At 38.2% G+C, this 15023-nt stretch overlaps 1 protein-coding gene across 2 annotated transcripts in view; it reads left to right on the top strand.

Annotated features, from left to right (window-relative positions):
- Positions 1 to 14399, top strand: part of LOC117402232 (prepronociceptin-like) — a 37845-nt gene extending 23446 nt beyond the window's left edge. For both annotated transcript variants that reach the window (XM_059024765.1, XM_059024764.1), the window contains exon 3: positions 12698 to 14399. In XM_059024765.1, coding sequence (XP_058880748.1) covers positions 12698 to 13249 — 552 coding nt within the window. In that variant the 3' untranslated portion in view covers positions 13250 to 14399. The remainder of the gene's footprint in view (positions 1 to 12697) is intronic.
- Positions 14400 to 15023: the final 624 nt, after the last annotated feature.

Raw genomic sequence — 15023 nt, 5'->3', positions numbered from 1 at the left:
AAGGTGCTTCCACCAAGAATTAACTCAGGGGGGTATTTTTAATATCATTTTTTTCTCAATAAAAACTTTCCCCTTAACAGTGCGGAGTATGGTGTGTAGATAAGTGGAAAAAAATCCTCATTTAAATGCATGAAACTCTGAGGCACTCACAAAATGTGAAAAAAGTTCAAGGGGGTGTAGACTTTCGATAGGCACTGTATATGAAATGTATTCAGGAATTGGGGGGGCGAGTGTCTCATGCTGAAAAGTATAAACCACTTTTAATGGCTAATTATAATATAATGTCCTGGAACGTGTGTGACCTACATGCACCGATCAAAAGAACCAAATGCCTTGATTTCTTGCATCGTAAACGTACTGCCATTGCATTTATTCCGGAAACCCATTTGAAATCTGTTGATGTACAGAGATTTCAAAACATACATTTAAAGTAATTGCTCATTCATATGCTTTAAATAAATCCAAAGGTGGTATGTCACGGATAGGCTTGGTGGTGACGTACAGACCAGGAAATACAGGCACACACAAGGACTGGTGGGTGAGTCAATCATGCGCTCATATTTATTTATTAAATAAAACGTTTAAACAAAACACTTTTCATAAACAAAAAGGCATGGTGGCCAAAACAAAACAGGCAATAATTAGAACAAGTATCATGCTGGTTTAAAGCCAGCATGAGTACTCCTTGGTGATTTCAACCAAACATTCTCTTCAAAACCACTGATCAAATACAGCCACCGATAAATCCATCTCCCATTCATCCTCCCCTTACCTGCCATGATTTCTCCACTTTCTTTTGGAACAAAATCAACACCGTTTATTCTATGCTCTCCTGCCACAAACCCAGTATAGTACTTTACCACCTTGACTCCCCTCCGATTGCCCCTCCTGCTCTCTCTTCCTTCTCTCCTCTCTCAATTACTGATGTCTCCAGGCTATTGTTGAAATGAACTACTGTCACGTGCCCCTTGGAACCCTGGCCAACAAATCTCATCCGTCTTTGTGCTTCTGATCTTGCTCCTTCCATTATGCACACTCTCAACCTCTCCCTGGATTCAGGTCTGGTTCCTGCTGCCCTCAAGACTGCCCGAGTAAAGCCAGTGCTCAAAAAACCCTCCCTTGACCCAGCTGTCTTATCTAACTTCTGTCCCATACCCAATCTTCCTTTTCTCTCCAAAACTATCAAGAGGGTTGTAGCCAGCCAGCTGATTGTTATCTATGATGAACATCTCACAGGTAACAATCTGCTTGAATCTCTGCAGTCTGGCTTCCGGCCACATCACAGTACTGAAACTGCTCTGCTACTGATTGTAAATGATCTTCTGCTCAATGCTGATGCTGCTGCTCCCTCTGTCCTTGTCCTCCTTGACCTAACTGCTGCTTTTGATACCATAGATCATAGCATTCTTCTTGGCTGCCTTCAGAAGTATGCTGGGATCTCTGAAACCTGTCTCTTCTAGCTGTTCTCTTACCTATCTGGACAAATGCAGTCTGTCTTCTGTGATAGAAGCAGTGGTGAAGCAAACCTGGTCACCTGTGGTGCCCCTCAAGGGTCTGTTCTTGGGCCTCTTCTCTTCAACATCTACATGCTTCCCTTGGGTCACCTCATCCGCCAACATAGCCTCATGTTTCACTCCTATGCAGATGACACCAGCTCTACCTAAAACTCGACCCTGGATGTCCCTCTGCAATGGTGCGGCTCTCAGCTTGCATCCAAGACATCAAGGTCTGGATGTCTGCCAATTTTCTTTAGCTCAACACTAACAAATCTGAACTTCTAGTAGGATCGAAAACTCAACTTGAGAATCTCAATATTGCTGCCTTGAACCTCAGAAACCATCTGCTGCTGTCTTCCCCCACTGTACGAAGCCTTGGTGTACGTCTGGATAGTAACCTCTCTTTTGATGCCCAAATCACCTGTAGTCAAATCCTCCTTCTACCACCTCCGAAACATGTCAAAGGTCTACCTTCCCCTCCCGGATGCAGAGATACTGTGTCATGCCTTCATCTCCTCAAATCAACTACTACAACTCTCTCTATGGTGGTCTTCCGTCACGCGCCACAAACAGATTGCAGCTGGTTCAAAATGTCGCTGCTAGGATCCTTAGCAGATGTAAAAAACATGATCACATTACCCCCTGTCTTGCCCAGCTGCACTGGCTACCTCTAAAGTTCAGGATTGCTTTCAAAATTCTGCTTGCCTTCATCACACAGGTCCAGAGTATCTCTCCAACCTGCTGACCCGCTATGTCCCTGCATGCAACCTGAGGTCCTCTGACTCTGGCTTGCTTGTTATACCCTAGCAAAAGTGAACCACACTCGGAGTGCTCTTTTAGTTTCATGGCCCGGACACTCCCAGCTTTAGTATGTGTAGTTCACACAGTCGCTCGCGTCTCAAGACCCACTTGTTCTCTCTTGCTTTCAATGCTCTTCAAGCCTGATATCTGTTTTTCACTCCATCTTATTGGTATGATTCTGTATGACACACACATCCACAATGTTTAGAATTCACATCCTAGCCTTGTATTTAATGTATTATGCCTGTATTTAATGTACTTGCATTGTTTTTTACTGTTTGCATTTAATGTACTATTCCCTGTATTTCACTGTATTTAATGTATTATGCATTGTTCCTCACTATCTTGTAAAGCCCTTTGTGATGGTGGTCCATGATGAAAGGCACTATATAAAATAAATACTGATTGATTGAATTGTTATTAGCAATTTAAAGCTCTTAATGTCATCCATATCCTTTCTCCAAACTCCAACTCTCATCACCCTCCCGGAGCAGTTGCTTTGCTTTTTTTTTATCTATGTGACCATCTCCCAATTGGTAATTACTAGATTAATTGGGAGATGGCCACATCGTGCACAAGTTTTAGCTGGATGGGGGATTTTAACCCTTTCCATGCTGTAAAACAACACCACCACCAAAACAGTGTTTTTAAACACCAAAACAATACCTTTAAATCATAGTACAACAAATACAATACAAAATAACACAAAATAACCTGAACAGAACATGGAATACACAGATATCTGATAGAAACTCGAATCATGCAGCTGAAAACTGAACAAAATAACAATGTTCTAGAAAGCAGAGCTAGACAGTTATTATTATTATTATTATTTATTTCTTAGCAGACGCCCTTATCCAGGGCGACTTACAATCGTAAGCAAATACATTTCAAGTGTTACAATACAAGTAATACAATAAGAGCAAGAAATACAATAACTTTTGTTCAAGCAAGGTACAAGTGTGACAAACCACAATTCAATAATACAGCAGATAATAGTGATAGTTACATCAGGATATGATTAAATAGTGATAGTTACATCAGGATATGATTAAATACAAAGTACTACAGGTTAAACACTTGGCGGATTACAGTATTCTGAAGTACAGGATTAAATGTAGTAAAATAGGGGGCAGATAAGAGCAAAATAAAGCACATTTACATGAAGGGTGATAGTGTCCCAGGATACAAACAGAGGTTGAACACTTTTTTGAACACTTTGAAAAGGGAATTGAAAAATGTGACATGGCTGTATCAATTTCAAGTGCTCAAAACTAGGCAGTTGTATTATGAACAAATTGGTTGCGTTAAGATAAAAACAATCTGAACAATTGGCTTCTATCAATGCGATTAAGGACATCAGTGGGACTTTGCTTTCAGGACCTTGACAGTTTAATAAAGTTGTTTTTATTCTCAACTTTACATATATGAAACTACTGCAGATTCAATTAAGGTTAGGGAATTCTTAAATCCACTGCCGTTTTAGTCTAAGAGATTACAATCAGGATGGAGGCTTGTTAGCGGGATTTCAAGCTGTATTACAGTTAAGATACAGAGGATTTAAAACAGAATTGTGGCAAAATGTACAAAAATGCCTGCACACAAAAAACCCAGCAGAATGTGCCCGTGACCGTAGGGATTTCGTTGTGGAAGACAGCAATGGAAAGAAGGGACAACTTAAGAGTGCAAGTACTGTCGAGTTACTATACATATTTTGACAAAAAAAAAATGCACGCGTTTTGAAAAGTAACCGAAAACACTAAATTTCATACAGTATATCAAAAATAAAACCCCCGAATAGCTAAAAATAAGCACTGAAAAATACAATTAATAAAACCCAAAAAACAGAAGTTCTAAATATAATTACCAGCAACAGCTACTTCACCAATTATATTTAGCATCACTTTTTTCACTTCCCTTTTAATTTCATTCTGCTCACTAGATCTAACCATTTCTTTCTTATTTCAGCTACTGTTCTCTGCTCCCCACTTTTTTCTTTGTGACTAAATTTCCCAACAACTTAATTGAATAATTAAACTGAATAATTGTATCAGTTTCTTCTTTTGAAAATGTGACTTTCCTTGGCACACCTGCCATTGCATGTAATTACGTAATCAGGCACTGTGCTTTAAAGTTGATTACCATAGTTGCAGATTTTTCTCACCGTAGATTGCAAAACAGCGATCACAAGCGCCAGCACTTGCGATGTGTTTTATGAAACGCTCGCCGCGATGACCTCTGTGTCTTCGCAAGCACATCACAATCGCAGAACTTTTATGACATGGGCCACAGGACCTCAAAGAGACTTACTCGCTCCCTGGATTTTCTTACTTTATGTACCTTAGACTCCGCTCAGCCCTTCATGCCTATGTTGCACTGCCCGCCCATCCTGTAGTTGACCTGGTACCACAAGAGGTATAGTTTCCTCTCTCTACAACCACTTTGTTTCCTATTGTATCAACCCACTCCCAATAACCACTATTTGGAACAGAGAATTGGAGAAGTTGGGGGATTGCCCTCATTGGGAAGCAGTATGAGACAATATAATTGGATAAAGGCGTCTGCTAAATAAACAAATATTATTATTATTATTATTATTATTATTATTATTATTATTATTATTATTAATAATAATAATAATAATAATAATAATAATAATAATATTTGTTTATTTAGCAGACGCCTTTATCCAAGGTGAATTACAGAGACTAGGGTGTGTGAACTATACATCAGCTGCAGAGTCACTTACAACATCATCTCACCCGAAAGACAGAGCACAAGGAGGTTAATTGTCTTGCTCAAGGTCACACAGTGAGTCAGTGAGTGAGCTGGGATTTGAACCAGGGACCTCCTTGTTACAAGCCCTTTTCTTTAACCACCAAATCACACAGCCTCCTACAATATATTTACATCCACAAAAAAATTAGCATATCAATTGCTTCACTGTAAATTTATACAAAGAATTATTATTATTATTATTTATTTCTTAGCAGACGCCCTTATCCAGAGCGACTTACAATTGTTACAAGATATCACATTATACATTATACAGATATTACATTATTTTTACATACAATTACCCATTTATACAGTTGGGTTTTTACTGGAGCAATCTAGGTAAAGTACCTTGCTCAAGGGTACAACAGCAGTGTTGCCCCCACTGGGGATTGAACCCACGACCCTCCGGTCAAGAGCCCAGAGCCCCTAACCACTACTCCACAATATATGCAACATCTTACAGGTGCTTCCAGATAAAAATTGCCCCCGATCCACTTTGCCATAGGTTCTCTCACGCAGTTACCTGTACTTATTTGCACATGTTTTGGGAGTGTCCGAATATTAAAGATTTCTCAAAATAGGTAGTTGCTATTCTATCAAAATTAACAGCTGTGGAGATACCACTATGTCCTTGTCTGCTCACTGTCAATGATGACTCAATTTAATTTCAACTTTCAGCCACAATGACTATTGTTGGCAGGACTCCCAGCTGCCAAAAAGACCATTTTGCGGGGCTTGGTGGAGTCTGACATACCCATGAAACTCATCTGGTTACAGTATTTCGCAGATGTACTTATGGAGAGAAGTACTGCTATATTGCACCAGGCCACTGCGGGGACAGTGGCTGCTTCATCGGCCGCTGTCTCCACCATTGGAAATGTGCTTATTTAGTATGTTGCAGATCCCTGCTTGTTTTTATGTAGGTTTCTTTTTGAGACTCCACTTTTCTGTTTTTCTTTTGAGTTGTGCTTTTGTTTATATGTTATGTTTTTTTTCTATTTTGAAGAAAAAAAAAATCAAGTTTTTTTTTTATATACAGTGCTGTGAAAGTATTTGCCCACTGTCTGCTTTTTTGTATTTTTGCACATTTTTCACATTGTATTTGGTCAGATTTTTTTGTGGCTAGTTAACTCAACACAATTAAACGGATAATTAGGGTCAGCTGTTTGAGTACTTTGGTTAACAACCAGGCCTGATTTGGGCCAGCCCTGCCCAATATAAATCTGACTAACTTTGGCCCTTACCATCAAAGTGAAGTTGTCAGCACACAGGTTCTAGAGGCACATCATGCCACAAACAAAAGAAATTCCTGAAGACCTCTAGAAAAAAATTGTTGATCCCTATCAGTCTGGAAAGGGTTACAAAGCCATTTCTAAGGCTCTGGGGCGCCACTGAACCACAATCAGAGCCATATTGTCCAAATGGAGAAAGTTTGGGACAGTAGTGAATCTTCCCAGGAGTGGCCGACCTGCCAAAATCACTCCAAGAGCAAGGCATAAAATCGTCCAGGAAGTCACAAAGAACTCTAGAACAACATCCAGGGATCTGAAGGCCTCTCTCACCACGGCTAAAGGTCAGTGGTCATGACTCCACCATCAGAAAGACACTGGGCAAAAATGGGATTCATGGCAGAGTAGCAAGGCGGAAACCATTGCTCACTAAGAAGAACATGAATGCTTGTCTCAAGTTTGCCAAAAAGCACTTGGATGATCCTCAAGAGTTCTGGAACAATGTTCTATGGACAGATGAGTCAAAAGTGGAACTTTTTGGCCGACATGGGCCCCGTTATGTCTGGCGAAAACCAAACACTGCATTCCACAGTAAGAACCTCATACTAACGGTCAAGCATGGTGGTAGTGTCATGGTTTGGGGATGCTTTGCTGCATCAGGACCTGGACGCCTTGCCATCATTGAAGGAACCATGAATTCTGCTCTGTATCAGAGAATTCTACAGGAGAATGTCAGGCCATCCGTCCGTGAGCTGAAGCTGAAGCGCAGCTGGGTCATGCAGCAATACAATGATCCGAAACACACAAGCAAGTCTACATCAAAATGGTTGAAGAACAAGAAGTTTAAAGTTTTGGAATGGCCTAGTCAAAGTCCAGACCTAAACCCCATTGAGATGTTGTGGCAGGACCTGAAACGAGCAGTTCATGCTCAAACCATCAAATTTTGAGTTGAAGCAATCACTGAGTTGAAGCAATTCTTCATGGAGGAGTGGGCCAAAATTCCTCCACGGCGCTGTGAGAGACTAATCAATAACTACAGGAAGCGTTTGCTTGCAGTTATTGCTGCTAAAGGTGGCGTAACCAGTTATTGAGTCTAAGGGGCGATTACTTTTTCACACGGGGGCATTGGGTGTTGCATAACTTTCTTTAATAAATAAATGAAATATGTATCACATTTGTGTTATTTGTTCACTCAGATCTGATAACATTCAGTGTCAAATATGCAAAAATGCAGAAAATCAGACGGGGCAAATACTTTCACGGCACTGTATGTGTGTATATATATATATATATATATATATATATATATATATATATATATATATATATATATGCCTCCAGACTATAACTGATAAATCATGGAAAACGAGCTACGCTCTCTGTTTATATCAATCAATAAACCCTTAACTTACGGAACTTGATCATAGCATTGAATCCCACTTTTGAAAAATACTTGAATATAAAATACTTCTCTTGTAATAATTATAGTAGTTATAGCCTTTCTTTGAAAATATATTGAAGTTAGGAATTGTACCTCTTTTACAGTGTAGCGATTCTGATAGTTGCCATTCCGATTAACCAAAAAACACAAAGCACATGTTAACTTTAGTTAAAAAATAAATTCTTAGTAGTAGTAGTGATAGCATGTTGCCACAACTTTAGCACAGCACATTAGGAATCAATTTTGTGCTATGAGGGAATCTTAATAAAAACATTTAACAAATTATTACTTTTATGATCCTTGGAGATACAAAAAACAGAGATGACTATTAGAACCGTTACATCTGCTGTAAACCCAGATGGCTATGATTAGTTAAAATCTTAAAGTTGTTGTAAAAATTTTTACTGCTATGCACCTTTAATTATTGGTGCGTTCTTATAATGCGTTCCATAATGATTTCCATTACACGAGAGTAGATGTTAAAACTTCATGCTGATTTGAACTTGGCTCTCGCCAAGATAAGCATATGAAATATTAACATAGCCCCTTCTTAATTACCATAAATTGATTCCCCACTGGCGAGGCACTTACAAGTTTGTTGTAAACCCTTATCAAAATAAAAAAAGACACAACCAAGGGATTTTTTAAAGGAATAATAGCATGTCAATCAGAGTGCTACCTTTATTTTTGTTGTAAATGTAGTCATTGGCTTAACCCGAGTGAAAATACATTCTTGAAAACAAATCAACTGCAAAACAAAAAGGAAATTGTGAGAATATAGTTTTGCTCAAGAGAAAAATCTTGCTTTCCAAATAGTAACCTCAATAAATCAACAATAGGAAATGTAACTTCTACAGATCTGGTATTCAATCATCTTGTCCTCACCTCATCCTCTGATTGGCTGTTCCCTCAATACAGTACACCCTCACTATAACGAACCTGCTGGGGTCAAAGCCTTTTGTTCATAGTAGCGAGAGATTCATTGTAGCGAAAGGACAATAAAGATGAACGATAAACTGTTGGAGTTAATGAGATGAGATTGTGAATAAAAGTAGAATGACATGTACCTGTTCGTATTCTGCCTTTGCTTGATCTTATTTGTTAAATTAAAACACCAGTACAAAAAGCAAAAATTCCAAATTGAAGCTCAACTTCTATTCAAAATCAATCTGACATGAATCGTTTCAAAAGTGTACCAAATCTCACAAAATCCAACATGCAAGAATCCCAAACTGATCTTTTATTCCAAATCAACCCGACATGAAAAGTTTAACATGAAAAGTTAGTTAATCAGATCCTCAAGTTTTGTTGTTGTTGTTGTTTTTTCTTTAATTAAATTTTGCTTTGCCGCATGTTTGCTGAACATGCCAAAAAACAGAGTGCTTTTTTGACAACCTATATTCACGACAGAGATATGCCAGAGTTACTCCTTTTTTCAAACGATCAATATAGTTACCAGCTTTGTTTCAACATAAAATGATTTCTGTTTCGGAGGCATAAGTTACACAACGCAAGCTTTTTATTAAGACAAAAGAGTTGACTTCACTGTGGAGGTGGCATCTCGTGCGTACAGACCGGGATGTTGACAGTGTGTGTTTATATTTAGTTTTTTTTATTTTTTTATCCAGGGGCCAGGTTCGTTATAGCCAAAGAATTATTATAATGAAGGGCTATGGCAAGGGTGTGCTGTATTTCACAATCTATAACAAAGAAATTTTGAAAAATGTAAATCTGTGAACTAGAGAAGGGTCTTTTTACAGTTCATTTTTTTTTACAAGGTATACTGTTTATTTTTTATATAGAAATAATAAAATAATTGTTGATATTAATTAAACTGTTCTTTTATTTTGGTATTGAAACTGCCAATTGTCCAGAAAGTTTCAGGAATATAAAACTTTACTTTATTAATTAAACAGACTTTTAAAAAAAAACTAAAGCTTTGTCACATTTATTTTTTCATTTCCTTATTTATTGTTCATAACACCAGAGGTTTTTGCTCGACAGTATTATGTTGTTCCATGTATAGGTCTTTTGTTGTTTTGATACTTAGAATAGAAGCTTCATATGACAGAAAATATGTCATAAGCTGTACAAGACAATATAAATCCTTCATATTCAGTACTTCTGCTAAGAAACTTCATAAAAGGTTTTAAAATTGACTATTTACTTTTCTCAGACACTGAAGTCTATAGGTATTGCAAAGGACATCAAAATAATTTAGAAAAATGAAACAAGAACATAAGGAAGTTTACAAACAAGAGGAGGCCATTCGGCCCATCTTGCTCATTTGGTTGTTAGTAGCTTATTGATCCCAGAATCTCATCAAGCAGCTTCTTGAAGGATCCCAGGCTGTGAGCTTCAACAACATTAAATGGGGAGTTGGTTCCAGACTTCCACAATTCTCTGTGTAAAAAAGTGCCTCCTATTTTCTGTTCTGAAAGCCCCTTTATCTAATCTCCATTTGTGACACCTGGTCCTTATTTCTTTTTTCAGGTTGAAAAAGACTCCTGGGTCGATATTGTCAATACCTTTTAGAATGCTGAATGCTTGAATCAGATCGGTGTGTAGTCTTCTTTGTTCAAGACTGAATAGATTCAATTCTTTTAGCCTGTCTGCATATGACATGCCTTTTAAACCCAAAATAATTCTGGTTGCTGTTCTTTGCACTCTTTCTAAAGCAGCAATATCCTTTTTGAAGCGAGATTACCAAAATCGAACACAATATTCTAGATGAGGTCTTACTAATGCATTGTAAAGTTTTAAACCTTACTTCTCTTGGTTTAAATTCAACACTTTTCACTATACTGTCAACCCTGTATTATGAGACCACTCAAGGGACAGTCTAATAGTGGCCTCTTAACACAGATGGTCCCTTAAAAGAGGGCCCATGACTTATGAATTTTCTATTTGTCTCTGACATGCTTTCCTGTAATTATGTATGTCTTACATACACTGTAAAAGAAAACAAAAAAAAAAGATATAATATGAACAAAAGGACGTATGTAATTTAATAACATTCATTTAGATAATGCATTTACAAAACACATTTTGTGAAAGTAATGACTGCTTGCCTGTCTCAGGTCAGACAAAATGTTTTAAATCCTTTGCAAATTTCAATGCCTGTGTCTGCTTTTCAGGTAAGTGTTGATTCATTGAATCCTGAAACCAATGCCAGCATAAGCATATCTTTTTCGATTACCACGCACATTGTTTTCATACTCTTATTAGTATGGCTTGAATTTTTCGGTATTTATTTTAATTTTAACGGGTTGCCTTTAATGTCTTAAGCCGCCACATCCTAATTATGAGAACATTCTGTTAAATTAGCAGGAAAGAACAACACAAAACGAAACACACATTGGAAGCTACCTAGTACCCAGGCAAGTGTGAGAACGAAATGCAAGTTAAAGTAGGATCTGGGGAAAGTGATTAATGTCATTGCTGTTGTGTTTGAATAATGAAGTTGAAAAAGAATCAGCAAGTCAATCAGGACATCAAGATAAAAAGAAACGACTTTGTTTAGTAATTAACGGTTTAATTAAGATTTGAAATCGGCTCAAAACACGGTCACGCGAACAAAAATAAAAACCTAAAACTTCAAGCCCTAGTTCTTTCTGTTTCAAAATGCTGTATCTGCGTCTTTCTAGCGTCGTATTTATTTTTCAACGTTTTTTCTGGCACTTATTGTCTTTAAAAGTTTAACTTTAATTCTGTCATCTAGGGAGGACCTTTTGTTTCTCCACGTTTTTTCTCTTCCTTACAAGAGAGCGCTGCTGTTTTATTGATTACAGAGAAAAGACAGCTAAAATGGTTACCGTATTCCTTTGAATTTAGGACGTACCATTCAAAACCATATTTCTTATAACAATAGCCCTGTGTAAGTATGCTTAATGCAGGTTTGAGTCCGTTGCTGGGTAAGAGAATTGTAGTCGCTGGTCGCGTTAGACTGGTGGTTGCTTAATACAGTTAAATAAAAGCACAAATATCATTGGGAGAAATTTAAAAGTGGTCACTTAGACCAGATGGTCGCTAAATAAAGGTGGTCGCATGAGCAGGTTTGACTGTATATCCATTTTGTTGGCCTTTTTTATAGCTTCCCCACATTGTCTAGATGGACATTTCTGAGTCAACAAACTCCTAGATCTTTTTCATAGATTCCTTCTTCAATTTCATTATCTCTCATATAGTATTTATAATGGACATTTTATTGCCTGGGTGCAGTACCTTACCCTTTTCTATATTAAATGTCATTTGCCATGTGTCTGCCCAGTTTTGAATGCTGTCTAGATCATTTTGAATGACCTTTGCTGCTGCAACGGTGTTTGCCACTCCTCCTATTTTTGTGTCGTCTGCAAATTTAACAAGTTTTCTTACTATACCAGAAACTAAATCATGAATGTAGATTAAGAATAGCAGAGGACCTAATACTGATCCCTGTGGTACACCACTGGTTACCCTCACTCCATTTTGAGGTTTCTCCTCTAATCAGTACTTTCTGTTTTCTACATGTTAACCACTCCCTAATCCATGTGCATGCATTTCCTTGAATCATTACTGCATTCAGTTTGAGAATTTATCTTTTATGCAGGACTTTGTCAAAAGCTTTCTGGAAATCTAAATAAACCATGTCATATGCTTTGCAATTATCCATTGTAGATGTTGCATCCTCAAAAAAAATCAAGCAGCATAGTTAGACACGATCTCCCTTTCCTAAAACCATGCTGACTGTCTCCCAGGATACTGTTACCATATAGGTAGTTCTCCATTTTGGAACTTATTACAGTATTTGTATATTTAACTTTGTTTTAAAGCATCCATAACATGCAAAGTCTGTAAATGCATGTTGTTCTCATTAATAAAAAAACTTTCCAGTGTAAATTCAGTTATATGTCAGTTATATTTTTCAATCACATCACTCTTCTATGCAACTAACAGCTCACATCCTGTTTCAGGTGTGCATTGTCGAGTGTGGGGGAAAGGTCTCGACTGCCATCACCTGGGAGATATGCCGGAAGGTTGTGGGTTTGCCACTAGGGGGTGTATTAGAGAGAGGAGTGGTGGCCCAACTGCCCCTGGCGGAGGAAGGCCTGCTTTACACTGGAGTACTGAAGCAATTTACTGACATCACTCGGGCCTTTGGAATGGACAACATCGAAGGAGAGAAACTGGTCTCCAAAATCACAGGGGCTTTCCACAGAGAGGAGGAGGTGGATGAGAGCCTGTTAGAAGATGACAATGCTCATGGCACTCCTCAGGTGACCAATGGCCTGTCTAAGCGTTTTGGAGGTTTCATGAAGGGAAAGTACGGGTACAGGAAACTTATGGGCCCTGGGCGGTCCTTGCAGAAGCGCTACGGAGGATTCATAGGCATCCGAAAATCTGCCCGCAAGTGGAACAATCCAAAGCGTTACAATGAGTTGCTGAAGCAGTACCTGGGCATCTCAACACGCTCTAATGAGTATGGCAGCATATCTGCTGACATTTCCAAGCAGAATGAGATCTAGGACTAACTGGAGTTTCCAATATTAAAACTTTTATGGCATGTTAATTTGCTTTGTTTTGTAACCGTAACAAGAAGATGTAGATAATAAAAAGTAAAATGTTAAAAAAGTCCTTGAAAACACAACTTGTCAGAATAGTTTTTGTGGGATCTGACTGTCTCAAATCTGTTGTTTTTTTAAAGCAGTTAACTTTAAGAGACAACTTACAGTATGTTGTTTGTGAAAGCCCATCACATTTTCAGTCCTTTCCATTAAAACTTTAACATCGTTGCCTTTTCAAAAAAACTAAATTTGCCTGTCTGTTGGCATTTACAGCTATTTGCTAAACTAAAACTGTAAAAAGCATTGTAGCTTCAATGCACCACATTCATGTTCAATTTGACCCTAAATATATAATTCTGTGGTGGATCTTTAGTGCATTATTCCACAGTTCTCTCTCTGGACTCCAACTTAGCCAACTTGACATGATTCTGTTACGAAGTAATTAAACATTTCAAGCTCTGTTATACCCCAGCAAGAAAAAATAGATATTAATAAGGATTTTCATTTTCACCCAAATGTACATAAACATCTACTGAGCTGATAGTATATGGTAAAATTCTTCTCAAATATGTAAACACTATTTTTAAAACCATATAAGGCACTACACAGTCTACTAGCATATATATACACACACACACTAATTATATAATATATATTATATACACAGACGTGCTCAAATTTGTTGGCACCCCTCCACAAAAAACGAAGAATGCACAATTTTCTCTGAAATAACTTGAAACTGACAAAAGTAATTGGCATCCACCATTGTTTATTCCATATTTAATAGAAATCAGACTTTGCTTTTGATTTTTTATTCAACATAATATTGTAAATAAGAAAACAAATGAAAATGGCATGGACAAAAATGATGGGACCGCTAACCTAATATTTTGTTGCACAACCTTTAGAGGCAATCACTGCAATCAAACGTTTTCTGTAGCTCTCAATGAGACTTCTGCACCTGTTAACAGGTAGTTTGGCCCACTCTTCCTGAGCAAACTGCTCCAGCTGTCTCAGGTTTGATGGGTGCCTTCTCCAGACTGCAAGTTTCAGCTCTTTCCATTGATGTTCAATAGGATTCAGATCAGGACTCATAGAAGGCCACTTCAGAATAGTCCAATGTTTTGTTCTTATCCATTCTTGGGTGCTTTTAGTTGTGTGTTTTGGGTCATTATCCTGTTGGAGGACCCATGACCTGCGACTGAGACAGAACTTTCTGACACTGGGCAGTACGTTTCGCTCCAGAATGCCTTGATAGTCTTGAGATTTCATTGTGCCCTGCACAGATTCAAGGCACCCTGTGCCAGGCGCAGCAAAGCAGCCCCAAAACATAACCGAGCCTCCTCCATGTTTCACTGTAGGTATGGTGTTCTTTTCTTTGAAAGCTTCATTTTTTCGTCTGTGAACACAGAGCTGATGTGACTTGCCAAAAAGCTCCAGTTTTGACTCATCTGTCCAAAGGACACATTCTCCCAGAAGGATTGTGGCTTGTCAATATGCATTTTAGCAAATTCCAGTCTGGCTTTTTTATGTTTTTCTGTCAAAAGTGGAGTCCTCCTGGGTCTTCTTCCATGGAGCCCACTTTCGCTCAAAAAGCGATGGATGGTGCGATCAGAAACTGACATACCTTCACCTTGGAGTTCAGCTTGTATTTCTTTGGCAGTTATTCTTGGTTCTTTTTCTACGATTCGCACTATCCTTCTGGGGTCGATTTTCCTCTTGCGGACGCGCCCAG

Source organism: Acipenser ruthenus, chromosome 5 (genome assembly GCF_902713425.1).
Source record: "Acipenser ruthenus chromosome 5, fAciRut3.2 maternal haplotype, whole genome shotgun sequence".
Lineage (NCBI taxonomy): Eukaryota > Metazoa > Chordata > Actinopteri > Acipenseriformes > Acipenseridae > Acipenser > Acipenser ruthenus.
Note: the sequence above shows the minus strand (reverse complement) of the source record. Positions and strands in the feature narration are given on the sequence as shown.